Genomic DNA, 17,001 nt, shown 5'->3' with positions numbered 1-17,001 from the left:
TGCTGTCCTACACCATATTTTTTCTTTTCTTTTTTTAGAGACAGGGCCTCACTGTCACCTAGGCTGGAGTACAGTGGTGTGATCATAGCTCACTAGTCTCAAATTCCTGGTCTTCAAGCAATCCTCCTGCCTTAGCCTCCCGAGTAGCTAGGACTACAGACACACACCACCATACCTGGCTAATTTTAAAATTTTTTGTAAAAGTAGGATCTCACTGTGTCTCAAACTCCCGGGCTCAAGCAATCCTCCCAGCTTGGCCTCCCAAAGTGCTGGGATTTCAGGCATGAGTCACTGTTCCCGGCCTATACCATATTTTGTACTTGCTATTGCCTCCTCCTGGAATGCTCTTCATCCAGCTCTGGCTCATTCTCTTTTTTTTGAGATAGGGGTTCTTGCTGTGTTGCTCATGCTGGAGTGTGGTGGCACCATCATGGCTCACTACAGCCTCAAAACTCCTGGCTCAAGCAATCCTCTTGCCTCAGCCTCCTGACCAGCAGGGACTACAGGTGCACACCATCATGCCCAGCTAATTTTTTGTATTTTTTGGTAGAGATAGAGTCTCACACTCCTGGGCTCAAGTGATCCTCCCTGCTTGGCCTCTCAAAGTGCTAGGATTATAGGCATGAGCCACCATGCCCAACTTCATTCTCATTATTTAGACCTCAAATGTCATTTCCTCAGAGAGAGATTCCCTAAACTGCAATCTAAAATGACCTCCCCGGCCAGGCGCGGTGGCTCATGCCTGTAATCCTAGCACTCTGGGAGGCTGAGGCAGGAGGATTGCTCTAGGTCAGGAGTTCGAAACTAGCCTGAGCAAGAGTGAGACCCCATCTCTACTATAAATAGAAAGAAATTAATTGGACAACTAATATATATAGAAAAAATTAGCTGAGCATGGTGGCGCATGCCTGTAGTCCCAGCTACTGGGGAGGCTGAGGCAGAAAGATTGCTTGAGCCCAGGAGTTTGAGGTTGCTGTGAGCTAGGCTGATGCCACGGCACTCACTCTAGCCTGGGCAACAAAGTGAGACTCTGTCTCAAAAAATAAAAATAAAAATAAAATAAAATGACCTCCCTCAGTTCCTATCTATCTCATTACCCCATTTATTTTATTTTATTTACAACATTCATCACAGTGTATTCACTCTCTTATTTGCTTACTTGTTAGGGCGCTGTGTAACATCAGATTGCCTTCATATGAATCCCTGCTCTGCCACTTACTAGCTATGTGACTTTGGGCAAGTTACTAATTTCTCTTTTTCTCAGTTTCCTCAACCTTGCTTTTGGAGATAATAATTTCATAGGGTTGTCATAAGAAATAAATGATATATGTAAGGCTCTTAGAACATGCCTGGCACATAGTAAATACTCAGTACATTGTAATTATTGCTTATTGTTTAGATCCCACCCTAAGACATAAGCTTCATGACATCAGGGACCTTGTCTGTTTGTTCACCACAGAATCTTCAGTATCTAAAACACCTAGTACACTATCAGTGCTCAATAGTAATTTATTGAACGAATAAATGAATGACTCTAATCACATTACATTTAGCAGAGATTTTTTCCAGATCTGCTTTCCAATATGGAAGTGGATTTTTCCACCCCTATTTACATGTCATGTTGGTTCTTTAGTGGGGAAATTGAGAGGTGCCTTAAGGTTCCTGTGTTCACACCATCCTCTTTGCTGGCTTCTTTACCAGTGCTGGGAGTTCTTCACGTCCAGTCATGTGGACAGGAGTGTTTTATTTGACATTCTGAAATAAATACTTTTTTTAAAATCGTTTTCCAAGCAATGAAATAAACACTTTTTGATGTGTAAAATTTGTTAGAAATATAACTGTATTTAAGTAGCCTATTTTCTTTTTTAGCACCGTCTAGAAGAAGAGGCTGAAAAGAAGATAATATTGCTGGCAGAGAGAGCCCACCAGGAAGCTGTTGTGTAAGAGACGGCTGCCTCCGTTTTCTTTCTGATAGCCTCTCTTACCTCGTTGCTGGTCTATTTTCTTCTTTCCTTATCTTCCCTCTTCTCTCCCATCTTGCTTTCTTCAAATTTTCTGGTCTACTTGCCATCACTGTTTGTTTCTCTTTGTGTTCCTCCCACCTTCTTTCCTTTGCCCTTTCTGTAGAAGCACAGTGTGGTGGAAAGAACCTGGACCTGGAACTTATTTAGACTTCTGGTTCTCAACATATATATTAACTTACTATAGAAGGATTTCTTAACTTTCTAGAAATTTAATTTCTTCCTCTAAATATGGGGCTAATAGCAGCAATCTTGCATGGTTGTCATGAGGTATGTTAGTGGACATAACACTAAGCTGTGTTATGATAACAAATGAACTCTCAGGTCTTATGGTTTATATCTTGCTCAAATAACAACCCAAAGTGGGTCTAGCAGCTCTCCTCCAATGGTGATTCAAGAATCCGGGCTGCTTCTGTCTTGCACTAATACTATCTTGGAGTTCTTCACTTTTAGTCACGTGGACAGGAAAGAGCATGGGACACTCATACCTCCTCTTAACTGCCTTGTACTAGAAGTAGCATATCCTCTCCATTTTCTTTTTTCTTTCTTTTTTTTTTTACACACACACATTTTATTTATTTTCTCAGTGGCACTGACCTACTGAACTTAAAAATTTCCACCAGAGTCAAAAAATAGTTTTATTTCTGAAGAAAAAAATATTTTAAACACCCATTTGATATTTGTTAATACCGTTCTCCTTGTCTATAATGAAATGCATTTTTGTTCACCCATTGCAAAAGCCTTTGCTACACATTCACACAGACTTGTTAGTAACGAATCTTTAGTAAGAAAATAATATAACATGAGGTAACTTTGGATGAGTTTTAATGTCCTGGACCCTTGTGACTTCATGTATAAAGTGCAGGTCAGCAAAAATTAAAATGAGGTAATATGGTGTAACAGGTAATAACCTAGTAAGGGCACAATAAAGGATGCTATTATTTTATCATGAATTCAACTGAAATCCCAAAAGAATTCAACTGAAATCCCAACATCTAGAGCAATACATTTACTATACTGTTACCAGAAGTTTGGCACTTGCCCCCAAGGCCACATCAGAAGAATGAGGACACTGGTTTGAGAAGGAAGGGGAGGTTTATTAATTTGCTGGCAAATGAGGAGGCTGGCAAACTTCTGTCTTAAGGTACCAATGTCCTATCTATAAGCTGAAACACACAGAGCTTTTAAAGGGGGATTTTCAGCTTGGGGCTCCTGCTGTTTAACTATGGTTGACAGTCCTGATAGAGCCCATCTCCAGGGAAGACAATCTTATGATCTCTGCCTGGACAATTCCCTTGAGCCATTTCCTGTGGTACAAGGAAACAAAGGACACTCCCTTGCCCCTCTGATTACTAGTCTCAGCAGGGATGCAGGCTTTAATTTGCAAAAAGAATTGGGGAGGTTTTAAAGAGACAGCTTGTAAAACACTTTTACCCTTTTCCAGGCCATTCCCTGTGTTACAATATGGCTTAAAAAATGGTTGATTGTCATTCCCTCATCGACCCAGAGGGAATTAATGCCAGCAACAGGCCCATTAAATGTTGGGACTCAACTATACTCCATCCTCTCATTTAACAGACAGGAAAGCAGAGGGCCAGGGAGTCTTTGAAACTTGTCCACAGATACACAACTACTTTGTGGCTGAGCCATGTCTAGCACCAGGGTTCTTTTGATCAATTCAAGTATCTCTTTCATTTCTGTGACCCTTTACACTTACAAGGTACTCTTTAGCTCCATGACTTTATTACCTTACATCACTCAGCTCTTGGAAATGGCTTTTTTCCCCCTTCTTGTCTTTAGGAGACTTTTTTGCATTCTCCAACTTGTGTTGCAGCAGCTGATTCTGTACTGACCTTTATTTTTTGTCTTTTTTTTTTTTTTTTTGAGACAGAGTCTCACTTTTGTTGCCCAGGCTAGAGTGAGTGCCGTGGTGTCAGCCTAGCTCACAGCAACCTCAAACTCCTGGGCTCAAGCGATCCTCCTGCCTCAGCCTCCCGAGTAGCTGGGACTACAGGCATGCACCACCATGCCCGGCTATTTTTTTTTTTTGTATATATACTTTTAGTTGGTCAATTAATTTCTTTCTATTTTTAGTAGAGACGGGGTCTCGCTCAGGCTGGTTTCAAACTCCCGACCTTGAACAATCCGCCCGCCTCGGCCTCCCAGAGTGCTAGGATTACAGGCGTGAGCCACCGTGCCCGGCTGACCTTTATTTTTTTATTTTTTGAGACAGAGTCTCGCTTTGTTGCCCAGGCTAGAGTGAGTGCTGTGGCGTAAGCCTCGCTCACAGTAACCTCAAACTCCTGGGTTCAAGCAATCCTCTTGCTTCTGCTTCCCGAGTAGCTGGGACTACAGGCATGCGCCACCATGCGCGGCTAATTTTTCTATATATATTAGTTGTCCAATTAATTTCTATTTATAGTAGAGATGGGGTCTCGCTCTTTCTCAGGCTGGTTTCGAACTCCTGACCTCGAGCAATCCGCTCGCCTCGGCCTCCCAGAGTGCTAGGATTACAGGTGTGAGCCACCTCGCTGGGCCTAATTTTTTTTTTTTAAGAGACAGGGCCTCACTCTCTTGCCCAAGCTGGGGTACAATGGCCCAACCATAGCTCACTGTAACCTTGAATTCCTGGACTCAAGCAATCCTCCTGCCTCAGCCTCCTGAGTATCTGGGGCTAGAGGTGTGTGCCACCACACCTGGCTAATTAAAAAATTTTTTTTCAGAGACAAGGTCTTGCTGTTTTGCTCAGGTTGGTCTTAAACTCCTGAGCTCAAGTGATCCTCCCACCCCAGCCTTCCAAAGTACTAGGATTACAGGCACGAGGCACTGTGTTCCACCCCCACCTAATTATTGAGTACCTACCATAAGCTAAATAAGTGGTGGTCATTATTATTAATGTTGGAGGGGGGGTAAAGCAATCATTGTTCTAATTTGATAATATCTAAAACTTAGACCTATATTTTGGGACCTTATATCTATCTATTTCAGGCAATTGAACAATGCCGGAAGAAATGTTTTTAAAGAGAATATTTCTCTCCAGAAGGCTCTTGCATATCACCTGAAGGAAGCTGATGTTCTACTAAAAAACTCTCAGAAGTTGCAAGAGAGTCATACTGTCCTTTTACAACAAAAGGTTCCTTCTCATTTAGACTTTGTTTCCTAACTTTTTTTAAAGGATTGGGTTGGTAAATACCAAGAATTGGTTACAATAATGATATATAAGGGTGATAGGACCATTTTCCTTCTGTCTGGATGACACACTTTCCTTATCTGAAAAGACTTATAAGAAGCATTATACTTGACTTTAAAAAGAATATATCAGAAACATAAATTAGACTTTTTCTCTCTACTACTTTAGAATAATTCACTTTTCTTTGCTTGTAGTTGATCCCTGAATCACTTAAGAATAGGTTTAGGACGGGCGCAGTGGCTCACGCCTGTAATCCTAGCACTCTGCGAGGCCTAGGCGGGTGGATTTCTCAAGGTCAGGAGTTTGAAACCAGCCTGAGCAAGAGCGAGACCCCGTCTCTACTATAAATAAAAACAAATTAATTGGCCAATTAATATATATAGAAAAAAATTAGCCAGGTATGGTGGCACATGCCTGTAGTCCCAGCTACTCAGGAGGCTGAGGCAGTAGGATTGCTTGAACCCAGGAGTTTGAGGTTGCTGTGAGCTAGGCTGATGCCACGACACTCACTCTAGCCTGGGCAACAAAGTGAGACTATGTCTCAAAAAAAAAAAAAAAAAAAAAAAAAAAAAAGAATAGGTTTAGCTGTGAATAACAGACCTGACATCAATGCCGTCACCACACAGGGTTTATTGTTTCACCTAAAGGAAGTCTGAAGGTAAACAATCCAGAGCAGGAATAGTAGTGCCACAAAGTCAGCAGACACTCAGTTTCCTTAACTCTGTTCTGCAACATGTACCTTATGTCCTCAAATTCACTTCATGGCCCAAGGTGGCTGATGGTGCTGTAACTATCACTCCATAAACAGCAGGAAGGAAGACAAGGAAAACATGTGCTTCTCCCTTTATTTTATTCATTTATTTATTCATTCATTCATTTATTTCTGAAGACAGAGCCTTGCTGTTATCCTGGCCACAGTGCAGAGGTGTCATCACAACTCTCTGCAACCTCAAACTCCTGGGCTCAAGGGATCCTCCTGCCTCAGACTCCCAAGTAGCTGAGACTACAGGTGCACACCACCATGCCAAGCTAATTTTTTCTATTTTTTGTAGAGACGGGGTCTTTTTCTTGCTGCTCTTGCTCAGGGCTGGTCTTGAACTCCTGAGCTTGAGCAATCCTTCCATCTTGGCCTCCCAGAGTGCTGGGATTACAGGTGTGAGCCACTGCACCTGGCCTTGCTTCTCCCTTTAGAGGTCTTCCTGAAAGTATTATACACATTTCCACTTCCATCTTATTAACCAGAAAACAGCTATGCTGAACTTCATGGGAGGCTGGGAATTTTTAGCTGGGCTTACTGCCTTTCTGAATAAAACTGGGGTTTTATTACAAAAAAGGAAAGGGAAAATGGGTATTGGGATAGGGAACTAGGACACTGCCACAGTTTCCTGTATATAGTTGTTAATGTTTTACTGATTTTGATAATATAAAATATTTAACCTTTCCAAATTTGAGAGGAAGGAAAGTTTCTTTTTTTTTTGTTTGTTTGAGACAGAGTCTCACTCTGTTTCCTCGGACTAGAGTGCTGTGGTGTCAGCCTAGCTCACAGCAACCTCAAACTCCTGGGCTCAAGCAATCCTTCTGCCTCAGCCTCCCCAGTAGCTGGGACTACAGGCATGCACCACCATGCCCAGCTAATTTTTTCTATATATTTTTAGTTGGCCAATTAATTTGTTTCTATTTTCAGTAGAGACAGGGTCTCGCTCTTGTTCAGGCTGGTTTTGAACTCCTGAGCTTGAGAAATCTGCCCGCCTCAGCCTCCCAGGGTGCTAGGATTACAGGCATGAGCCACCACGCCTAGACAGGAAAGTTTCTTAATTAGCAAAATTAGTGGATTTCCTTCACTAGTCCAGGTAAGGACCCTAGGATGTTTGTTATTTTCTGTACACAGAATAGCAAAGTATCACCTTCTCAGCCTATCAGCAAACTCAAGTCATATGAAATAATAGATTAGTGAGGAACTTCTACGTTCTGGAGTGATTAAAGAAAAAAATCTCTCACCTCTCTCATCTTTCTGTTTTAAGGAGATCAATGACCTGTTGGTTAAGGAAAAGATTATACAACTTACCCAGCAGAGATCACAAATCCAAATCCTTCAGAAGAAGGTGGTAAGCTTGGAGACTGCTCTGAATTGCATGACCAGAGAGTTTGAGACTGAAGTTTTAAAACTGCAGCAACAGGCAACAATAGAGAATCAAGCAGGTCGGGTAGAAATTGATAAGCTGCAGCATCTTCTTCAGCTGAAGGACAAGGAAATAAATCGAATGAAGAAGTTGGCCAAGAACATACTGGATGAGAGAACAGAAGTGGAAAGATTCTTTTTAGATGCTCTGCACCAAGTGAAACAGCAGATCCTGGTTAGCAGGAAGCATTATAAGCAGATAGCACAAGCGGCTTTCAATTTAAAAATGAGAGCAGCATGTGCAGGAAAAACCGAATATCCCCCAATCAGAACATTTGATGGTAGAGAGCACAGTACCAATAGTGTGAATCAGGATCTTATGGAGGCTGAGAAATGGTACTAGTAATATTTTAATATGTTATCTTTTGTGCTGCTATTTTTCTGCCCTTTATAAAAATAAGAACTCTGGAAAATTTAGTTTAATAATGTTGAATAATTAATCTATTGGATTTAATTGAATAGATTGCTCAGTAAGTTACTTGAGGCCAGGAACGGACTGACTCATATTTGTAATCCATCCTATGCTTAGCATAGTGGCTTAGTATGTATCTTAGTGGGTGCCTCCCTTTTTCTCTTGATAGAGACTTGTCTAGTCAATCCCGGAAGATGTCACTGTAATATATTTTAACTTGTGTTTTCTTTTTTGGGGGGAGGGGGCGTCTCACTCTGTGGCCCAGGCTAGAGTGCTGTGGTGTTAGCCTAGCTCACAGCAACCTCAAACTCCTGGGCTCAAGTGATCCTTCTGCCTCTGCCTCCCAAGTAGCTAGAACTACAGGCATGTGGCACCATGCCCCGCTAATTTTTTCTATATATATTTTTAGTTGTCCAGCTAATTTCTTTCTATTTTTTTAGTAGAGACAGGTCTCGCTCTTACTTACATTGGACTCGAACTCCTGAGCTCAAATGATCCTCCCGCCTCAGCTTTCCAGAGTGTTAGGATTACAGGCCTGAGCCACCGTGCCTGCCCTTAACTTGTTTCTTTATCTTACATCCTGTAAATTGGAAATTAATTATAAAGGTTTGATTAGATTTAGTTTGATGATATGCTAAATGGTAAGCAAAAAGAAAAAAATAACAAAATAGATTCAGGTTAAACATTTTTGATAAGCATACTTTCAGAAGTATTTTGTACTGTTCCATTTACTATCTTGAGATAAAATTCATAGGTAATAATATCTAACCATATAATTTAAAAAAATCAACGTAACAACTCTTTGTAACAATTCTTTGTTGTGCAGAACTGTCCCACGGATTGGAGGACATTCAGTAGTGCCCCCGTGACTGCATTAACCAAAAGTCCCCGCAAATTATACAAAATTTTAGAGATCTACTGCTACTATAATAAAGTAGCAGAATATTTGAGATAGTTGCAGACTGTATACAATAATTAATTTTGTTTTCTGTTAACACTTTTGTTTCTTAGAGCAATTGTTGCCCTTATAAACTGTGGATTAAATTACAGTCCACTTTGAAGATTATTCTGAAAAAAATTATTTCATATTCCAATGCAGTTAGGTTCTTCAAAGGCCCTAACTAAAGAAACTTAAAAGGACTCCACACTTCTGTGTGTGTAACATTTTATTAAGAGTGCTTCCTCAGGGCTGGGCACGGTGATTCATGCCTGTAATCCTAGCATTCTGGGAGGCTGAGGTGGGTGGATTGCTTGAGGTCAGGAGTTTGAAACCAGCCTGAGCAAGAGCGAGACCTGTCTCTACTATAAATAGAAAGAAATTAATTGGCCAACTAAAAAAACATATAGAAAAAAATTAGCCGGGCATGGTGGTACATGCCTGTAGTCCCAGCAACTTGGGAGGCTGAGGCAGGAGTATTGCTTAAACCCAGGAGTTTGAGGTTGCTATGAGCTCGGCTGACTCTGGCACTCACTCTAGCCTGGGCAACAAAGCAAGATTCTGTCTCAAAAAAAAAAAAAAAAAGAGTGCTTCCGTATGTGTTTTCTGCTTTAAATTATTTTTTTTTCTGAGATCATGCAGTGAGATGCTTTAAATTATTTTTAAGAGACTAATTTCTAAGTTCTTTTGAATCACATAGCTGTTGGGGAGGCTGAGTAGCCCTTGAAAATTTTTGAGATAAGATTCTTCAAAAATGCCCATACTATAATTTTTTACCTTCTTGCCATTTTAGAAGTCTGTAATACCATTTCTATTACCAAGAGATTTCCTAGAATTTCCTCCTTTTTATTTAATAAGTCAAGTAAGTTGAGTACCTACCACACATAAAGGCAGTTTCCTTTACATCCTTTTGTCTACTGTATATTAAGTATTATACATTTTCTAAAGTTAAATAAAATAGTTCTCTATCTACATTGTTATTGCAGAAACTGGACTCTTCCTGCTCTGCCTTCTGTGTGACATTTTTGCTACTGGCCAACTTATCACCTTAATCTGAGTGTCCTATTGCCTTTATCAGCAAGGCAGAAATGATGGTTTAAATATCACATCATTTATTTAAGTGGTAGATTGGGAAAGGACAATTGAAGTATGTGGTAATCATAACACAAAACCTGAACTTTAAACAAAACTAACCCAATTGACCTATGTCCAAAATATGTTTTACAATATACAACATCAACACTCCATGTTAGCTTTAGTAAATGGCAAGTAGACCATGAATCCTCTGGGAAGTTATAGTATATATAAAGATCTGCCTGAAAAGCTTACCTTCAGCCTTATTTGAAGGTAAGAAAATAGACTAGATAAGTTACATGTTATTTTTCTCTTTTTTTTTTCTCTTTCTCTGTCAGGTCCAAGGTTGTGCTCAAATAGTTTATGGCCAGCCCTACTTTGGGCCCCACCTGTGGGCCTCCCTGCAGGCTGCTTATGTTGTTTTCTAAATTTACTTTCTGTTCCTCTGTTTTCATAGTACATATGAAATGTACTATTTAATATAAAAAAGAAATGTTATCAAAAAGAAGCCCAGAGTGACAGTTTTCCTCGATGTTTGCCAATCTGTTTGCTGTAAAAGATCTGTAACATTTTAGGAATATATCAAATCAATTTCTCAGGGTCAAAAATAAAAACAAAACAAAATAAAACAAACATTTTGGGAAAATACAGTTTCATTGTAACAAAAAAAGAAAAGTTAAAAGAAAAACACCTATCAACAACCTCACCAAACAATTCTTTTTCCTTGTTCCCTTAGTCTTTGTGCTGTATCTGTACATATAATGTTAACTTTACACCTTTCCATTTTGTTTATTTGCTTAATGTTTGACCACAAATTTTTTTATGTTGTAGTTTTTGTCATTTTCACCTTAATGACTACATAACATTTTGGATTGGCTAGTATATTGATATCCTTTTCGACTTTATGATTTTGTAATGGACACAATTTCCTTTGTAATTGTTATATAATATTCAGTTATGGTATGGAATTTGTATTATGTTTACATATTTTACATTTTTTTTAAAAGATTAGAAGCTTACTTTGACCATATTTTTCCTTTTCATGCTTTTTCATTGAAATTCTTCAGGACAGATATTCAAGGAAATGTGGATATTGGAGATTTGACCTGGGAGCAGAAGGAGAAAGTCTTGAGATTGCTCTTTGCAAAAATGAATGGTTTTGTTCCTAGGTAACTATTTCTGCAGTGAAATATCAAGTTATTATCAAATGTAGAAATTACATTAGAACAATGAAATTATTCTTACTTAGAATTAAAGGAATGGGAAAAGACCAGAAAAAATAAAAAGGCCCTACTGCTTAGCTACTGCAACTCCCAGAGATAAAGAATGGGAGATAAATGGATGAGCATGAGAATGAAAGATGAATTGGAATTAAAGGAGAGAGAGAAAAGATTAATCTTAGATGTTTAAGGTAATGCTTATTAAGAAGTTACACACTGGTTAGCTGAATAAGTGGCAACTGAAAAGAAGCATAACTGCTAAGATATTATTGGTCTGCAAAGATAAGTAAATGATGTTTTTATTTTGAGACAGAATCTCACTCTGTTGCCTGGGCTAGAGTGCCATGGCGTCAACCTAGCTCACAGCAACTCTAACTCCTGGGCTCAAGTAATCCTCCTGCCTTAGCCTCCAGAGTAGCTAGGACTGCAGGCATGTGCCACCATGCCTGGCTAATTTTTTCTATATATATTTTAGTTGGCCAATTAATTCCTTTGTATTTTTAGTAGAGACGGACGGGGTCTCGCTCTTGCTCAGGTTGGTCTCGAACTCCTGACCTTGAATGATCCACCCACCTCAGCCTCCCAGAGTGCTACGATTACAGGCATGAGCCACTGTGCCCAGCCTCAGTAAATGATGTTTTATTAATCTAGGGACTCTCTAATACAAGAAAGAGACCTAGAAAGGAAAACAGAAATCCATAGATATTCTAAATTCATTTTTTTGTTTTCTTGAGACAGGGTGTGTCTCTCTCTCTCTCCCCTCTGGGCTAGAGTGCAGTAGCATCTTCATAGCTCACTGCAGCCCAAAATCCTGGGCTCAAATGATCCTCTAGCATCAGCCTCCGGAGTAGCTGAGACGATAGGCATGTCCCACCACAGCTGGCTAATTTTTCTATTTTTCGTAGAGATGGTGTCTCTCTTACTCAGGCTGGTCTTGAACACCTGGACTCAAGCAATCTTCCTGCCTCAACTTTCCAAAGTAGTAGGATTAAAGGTGTGAGCCACTGTGCCCAACCCCAAATAATCCCTTTTAATGATTAATTTTACTCACTTTATCCATTTTGTTTTATTTATGACACTAAACCCTGGTATTGAACAATAATTAGGCTAAAATTTAATAATTGCTTGATACGTGTTTGGCACTATATTAGCTACTATCAGAGATTCAAAAGAATGAAGAGATACTGCCCTTGAACTCAGAGAGCTTACAATCTAGTTGCTCAAACAAAACCAAACATAACAAGGAAAAAAAATAGGTGGTACAGTAAAGTATAATAGGATTTTAGACAATTGTCAATGGCTAGAGTAGTCAGGGAAGACATTCCTGAAAGAGTATGACACTGTGGGGTGCCTTGTGGGATAATGGAATAGTAGAGAGAAGAGAAAGCACATTAGGCAAGTGGCTTAGTAGACAGCTTAAGCAAAAGCCCAGGGGTAGAAGTGGATGTGGGGTGTTTACAGAACATTGAGGAAAAACTGCCTGGCTTGAGGAAATTTGGTGATATGAGAGAGTAATTAGAAATAAGGTTTAATCTATAGATGAAATTATGATGAGCCTTAAAAACCACACAGAAAAGCCTGGAGTTATGCTATTGTAGATTCTGGAGTACTTTATGCCCTAAATTTCTTCTCTGCCTTGAAGGAATACAAACACAACTGTATTCGTAAGCTGTATTCTCATGGTCTTTCACTGGAAGGAGGGTGCACAGGTTAAGGGCAGTGTTCTCAAAGTTGACATTAACTTAACAGAGTGACATGCATGATGGACAAAAATAGAGTTGGGGAACAGTAGAGGCTACTGCACTACTGGGCATGCATTGGTGAATGGTTTCAGCAAGATAGGAGCAGTCCGGAAAAAAAAGGGGAGGGAAAAGATAAACAAGACTTGGTGATAAAGGACAAAAGGAATAAGGAAAAGAGGAATAAGGAAAAGTAAATGTTTAAGTTTCTAGCTTAAGAAATGAAAGAATGGTCAGGCGTGGTGGCTTATGCCGCAATCTCAGCATTTTAGGAAGCCAAGGTGGCAGGATCGCTTGAGCCCAGGAATTTGAGGTTGTAGGAATTTGAGCTATGATTGGGCCACTGCACTCCAGCCTGGATGACAGAGACCTTATCTCTAAAAAAGATAAAAAGTAAAAAAATACAGACATCATGCCTAATTACAGGGAGTTTATGGTTTACATGGGGAGAAAAAATGTTATTCAGATCATAAAAATAAACATAAAAGTACAACTATGACATAGGCTTAGAGGAATTATATAGTTGTATGAAAGCCTTGATTAGGGGAATTTGATCTAATCAAGGATATCAGGAAAGTTTCTGAGGAAGTAAAAGCATGAACTGAAAAAGGTAAAAAAAACCAAAGAAAAACATGTTAGGCAGAAGAAATAGAAAGTGGTATTTTCATTATTGAACTGGAGATGATGGCTGCATATTGAAGTGAAAAATACCTGTAAGGCATTTGCAAATATTGACTGGAGTACAGATGAGCATTTAGGGAGGAAGATTTGAACATATTTAGTGAAAACTGGTAGTTGAGTCTAGGAGAGTAGATGAAGGTAGAAAAGTAGAGTTGAGGCTAGAACCTTGAGGAATATCCACAATTAGGGAAGAGTAGAACAAAGCAGAATACAACCAAAGGGAAGAGATTAAAGAATTACAGGCTAAATGAAAAGTGGAGGATTTTATAAAAGAGGTGGAGGTAGACTCCAGACTACAGGTACTGAATGTTTCATTGTGAGTTGACATTTCCATACCCCAGGACACATAGCCAGAGTTCTAGGCCTCTAGTTCCATACTATGTTGTTTTCAATACTGGAGAAACAAAGGAATTTTGAGTGAGATAGTTCGCACCAGAGCAATGAACTTGAACCACAATAGAATCATGTCTAAGCCTGTTGGAATTTCATGCCAGAATTGGATAAAGGAAAAATAAGGAATAGAATGGTGAAATGTTGATATGAAGATGAGATTAAATGAGAAAGTTCAGACTGGGGAGAAACTAGATGATAAAAGGCTTACCAAGGCAAGTACCCTGGTTCAACCTTGCCTTTCACCATTAATAGCTGTTGTGTGTCATCATCATGATCATCTCCATACATATATTTCTGTTTCTTGAGTTCAACACGTCTCAACTTTAATATATTAACTTGCCTAACATTTTATCACATCTATGTTTATAAAAGCTCATTTTGAAAATAAAAAGCCCATCCAAGGGAAGCATTTCACGTAACACTTTAAAAGTGTAGTTGAAGCCTGGTGTGGTGGCTCATACCTGTATTGCCAGCACTTTGGGAGGCTGTTGCAGGAGAACCGTTTGAGGCCCGGAGTTCAAGACCAGCCTGGACAATATAGCCTGTCTCTACAAAAACATTTTAAAAATTAGCTGGGTGTGATGGCGTGCACCTGTAATCCCAGCTACTTGGAAGGCTGAGGCAGGAGAATGGCTTGAGTCCAGGAGTTCAAGGCTGCAGTGAGCTATGACCACACCACTGTACTCGAGTGTAGGTGACAGAGCAAGACCCTGTCTGTAAATAAAAGTGTAGTTGATATATGAAGACATGAGGAGACACTACCTCATTTTGTTGACTTTTACCTACCACAGGAAATACAGCCAGAGTTGTAGGCCTTCAGTTCCAGACTATGTTGTTACTGGCAGTGGAGAAACAAAGGAATTTGGGTAAGATCTTTCTTGCTAAAGTAATAAACATGAGCCTCGTCACAGTGGTTCTTGAGTGCATCTTAGATGTGCTAGAGTTGAGTGAGAGTAATAAGACAAGTCTGTTATTCTGAACCAAGTTTCATGTGTGTATAGTTGTTGACAGCCCTATTTTATCATTATTGCAGGGAGGAAAGTAAGCTTCAAGATGAAACCTTCATCACCCAGCAGGTTCCAATATCAGGCTTTTCTGGTGAAATGGTGCTACCCGGTATTCCAAAAGAATCACAGTAGTCTGACATAGTAAGTATGTAACCAAACACTGTACATAACTGTTACCCTTCCCCATGCAGCTTTCTACCCAAATCACAGTTCTTTTCTCTGCTAGCTAAGAGCCCTCAGGGATCATGGAATGAGTAATAGAAAGCACTAATATGAGATTGTGGAAATTTTTATAAAAATATCCATACTGAAGGCATATTATACTTAATGGAAAACCTATAGATTGCCTTTTGAAATAAGCACCCTAGCCAAAATGTGTACTATCTTTTATGTAAGAGTAAATATAATGACCTTGTAAGTCTTGGCTGCGGACATAGGTGGGAAGCTGAGAATCACTACAATCTAGGGGACAAAGGCATTATAAGGAAGTATGGCATCATTAAAAAAAAAAAGCCATGCTTTTCCTTTTTAGAGTTTTTTACTTACAATTTATTATTTATAATCAATTAGCAAAATGTAGAATCTGAGAAATTTATAATGAGGCCACATCAGAGCAAAAAGAAAATAAAATAGTGAATTTTTTAGCTGCCATAGCATGAATATAACTGATTTTTTTCCATCTAAGAAATAAGAAAATCTGAGCAAGTAGCTGGCTAAGTGAATTGATTCTAACTAGAGCAACATAATTCTGATTAGTTAGGGTTTGTTTTGTTTTGAGATAGGGTCTCACTCTGTTGCCTGGGCTCCAGTGCAGTGATGCAAGCATAGGTCACTGCAACCTCAGACTCCTGGCCTGAAGCGATGCTCCTGCCTTTGCCTTCCAAAATGTTAGGATTATAGGCATGAGCCACCACTCAGCCAGTCGGTATTTTTTTTAAGTGTGATTTCCTTTAAATGTAAAGAAATATTAAGAGGCTCTGTGATTATATTTAATCCCTCTTAGAAATTAGATAACAATGATCTTTTATACAACCCAGCCTATAGCTGTTATTGTATTAAATTAAATTGTATTAAATAAATATCACCACTAGTTGTCAGCTGTGATAACAAGGAGCACTGTATTCAAATTATAAATTTCTATTGCCTCACCTTTAGGAAAGTAGAATTAAAAAAAAAAAAAAAGACCCAGTAGGATCATAAGTATATTTTATTAAAGTCCCAGTTACCTTAAATGATTGAAGATTCTGACATTCTACAGCCAACTGGTAGTAACAAGCCTAAAGTCCACAGAGCGCACAACATTTTCAAGGTTTTTCACCATCCTTTGGTATAGCAAAAAGAGAGAATCCATTCAATTGAGCACATCAATTTCAGTTCTGACTTAAAGTTTAGATATATCAAAGAAACAAAAACCATGAGGGGGGTGATAGATAAAAATCTACTTATCTTGTAATCCTAGCACTCTGGGAGGCCAAGGCTGGCGGATCGTTTGAGCTCAGGAGTTTGAGACTAGCCTAAGCAAGAGCAAGAGCCTGTCTCTACTAAAAATAGAAAGAAATTAGCTGGACAACTAAAAATATATCGAAAAACTTAGCAGGGCATGGTGGCGCATGCCTGTAGTCCCAGCTACTTGGGAGGCTGAGGCAGAAGGATTGTTTAGCTCAGGAGTTTGAGGTTGCTGTGAGCTAGGCTGATGCCACAGCACTCTAGCCCAGGCAATAGAGTGAGACTCTGTCTCAAAAAAAAAAAATCTATTTATTGGGTACAATGTAGACTGTTCTGGTGGTGGGTATACTGAAAGCCCTGACTTTAGCATTATACAGTTAAGTGATATAACAAAAAATACTCTGTACCCCCCCTAAATCTACTGGGGGGGGGAAGGAAACAAACAAATAAAAAGCATATAAAGGCAATTGAACTAATAGTAGAAGAAGATTCTGTCAAGGCATTTCTTTTTTTTTTTTTTTTTTTTATTTTCTCAATAGTTCATCATGTATCCAAAAGGCATTTCTTTTTTGACCACTTTATGTCATGAAAAGCTTTGAAATTCTTAGGCCCCAATCAATTGAATTACATGAAGAGCTCTTTCATTGAAAAGTATATCACTAATAAGAAATGCAGAAAAGAGCAAAGAACATATAAAATTCA

At 39.2% G+C, this 17,001-nt stretch overlaps 1 protein-coding gene and 1 non-coding gene across 4 annotated transcripts in view; both read left to right on the top strand.

Moving 5' to 3' along the window:
• The window catches only part of BBOF1 (basal body orientation factor 1), a 46,859-nt gene that overhangs the window by 25,999 nt on the left and 3,859 nt on the right, over window positions 1-17,001 (top strand). For 2 of the 3 annotated variants that reach the window (XM_012741822.3, XM_012741814.3), the window contains exons 6-11: window positions 1,870-1,940; window positions 5,010-5,154; window positions 7,233-7,726; window positions 10,881-10,982; window positions 14,638-14,712; window positions 14,880-14,994. In XM_012741822.3, the coding sequence (XP_012597276.1) occupies window positions 1,870-1,940; window positions 5,010-5,154; window positions 7,233-7,726; window positions 10,881-10,982; window positions 14,638-14,712; window positions 14,880-14,985 (993 nt within the window). In that variant the 3' untranslated portion in view covers window positions 14,986-14,994. Of the gene's footprint in view, window positions 1-1,869; window positions 1,941-5,009; window positions 5,155-7,232; window positions 7,727-9,725; window positions 9,811-10,880; window positions 10,983-14,637; window positions 14,713-14,879; window positions 14,995-17,001 lie in introns of those variants that run through there. The other variant, XM_076003867.1, reaches the window with a different exon arrangement.
• LOC142871758 (small nucleolar RNA SNORA16B/SNORA16A family) lies at window positions 10,266-10,400 on the top strand. Its single transcript, XR_012919953.1, has one exon. It is a non-coding gene; the product is annotated as a small nucleolar RNA SNORA16B/SNORA16A family (small nucleolar RNA).

The sequence above is a fragment of the Microcebus murinus genome, chromosome 6 (assembly GCF_040939455.1).
Source record: "Microcebus murinus isolate Inina chromosome 6, M.murinus_Inina_mat1.0, whole genome shotgun sequence".
Taxonomy (NCBI): domain Eukaryota; kingdom Metazoa; phylum Chordata; class Mammalia; order Primates; family Cheirogaleidae; genus Microcebus; species Microcebus murinus.
The sequence above is the reverse complement of the archived record's forward strand: the minus strand, read 5'-3'. Positions and strand labels throughout refer to the sequence as shown.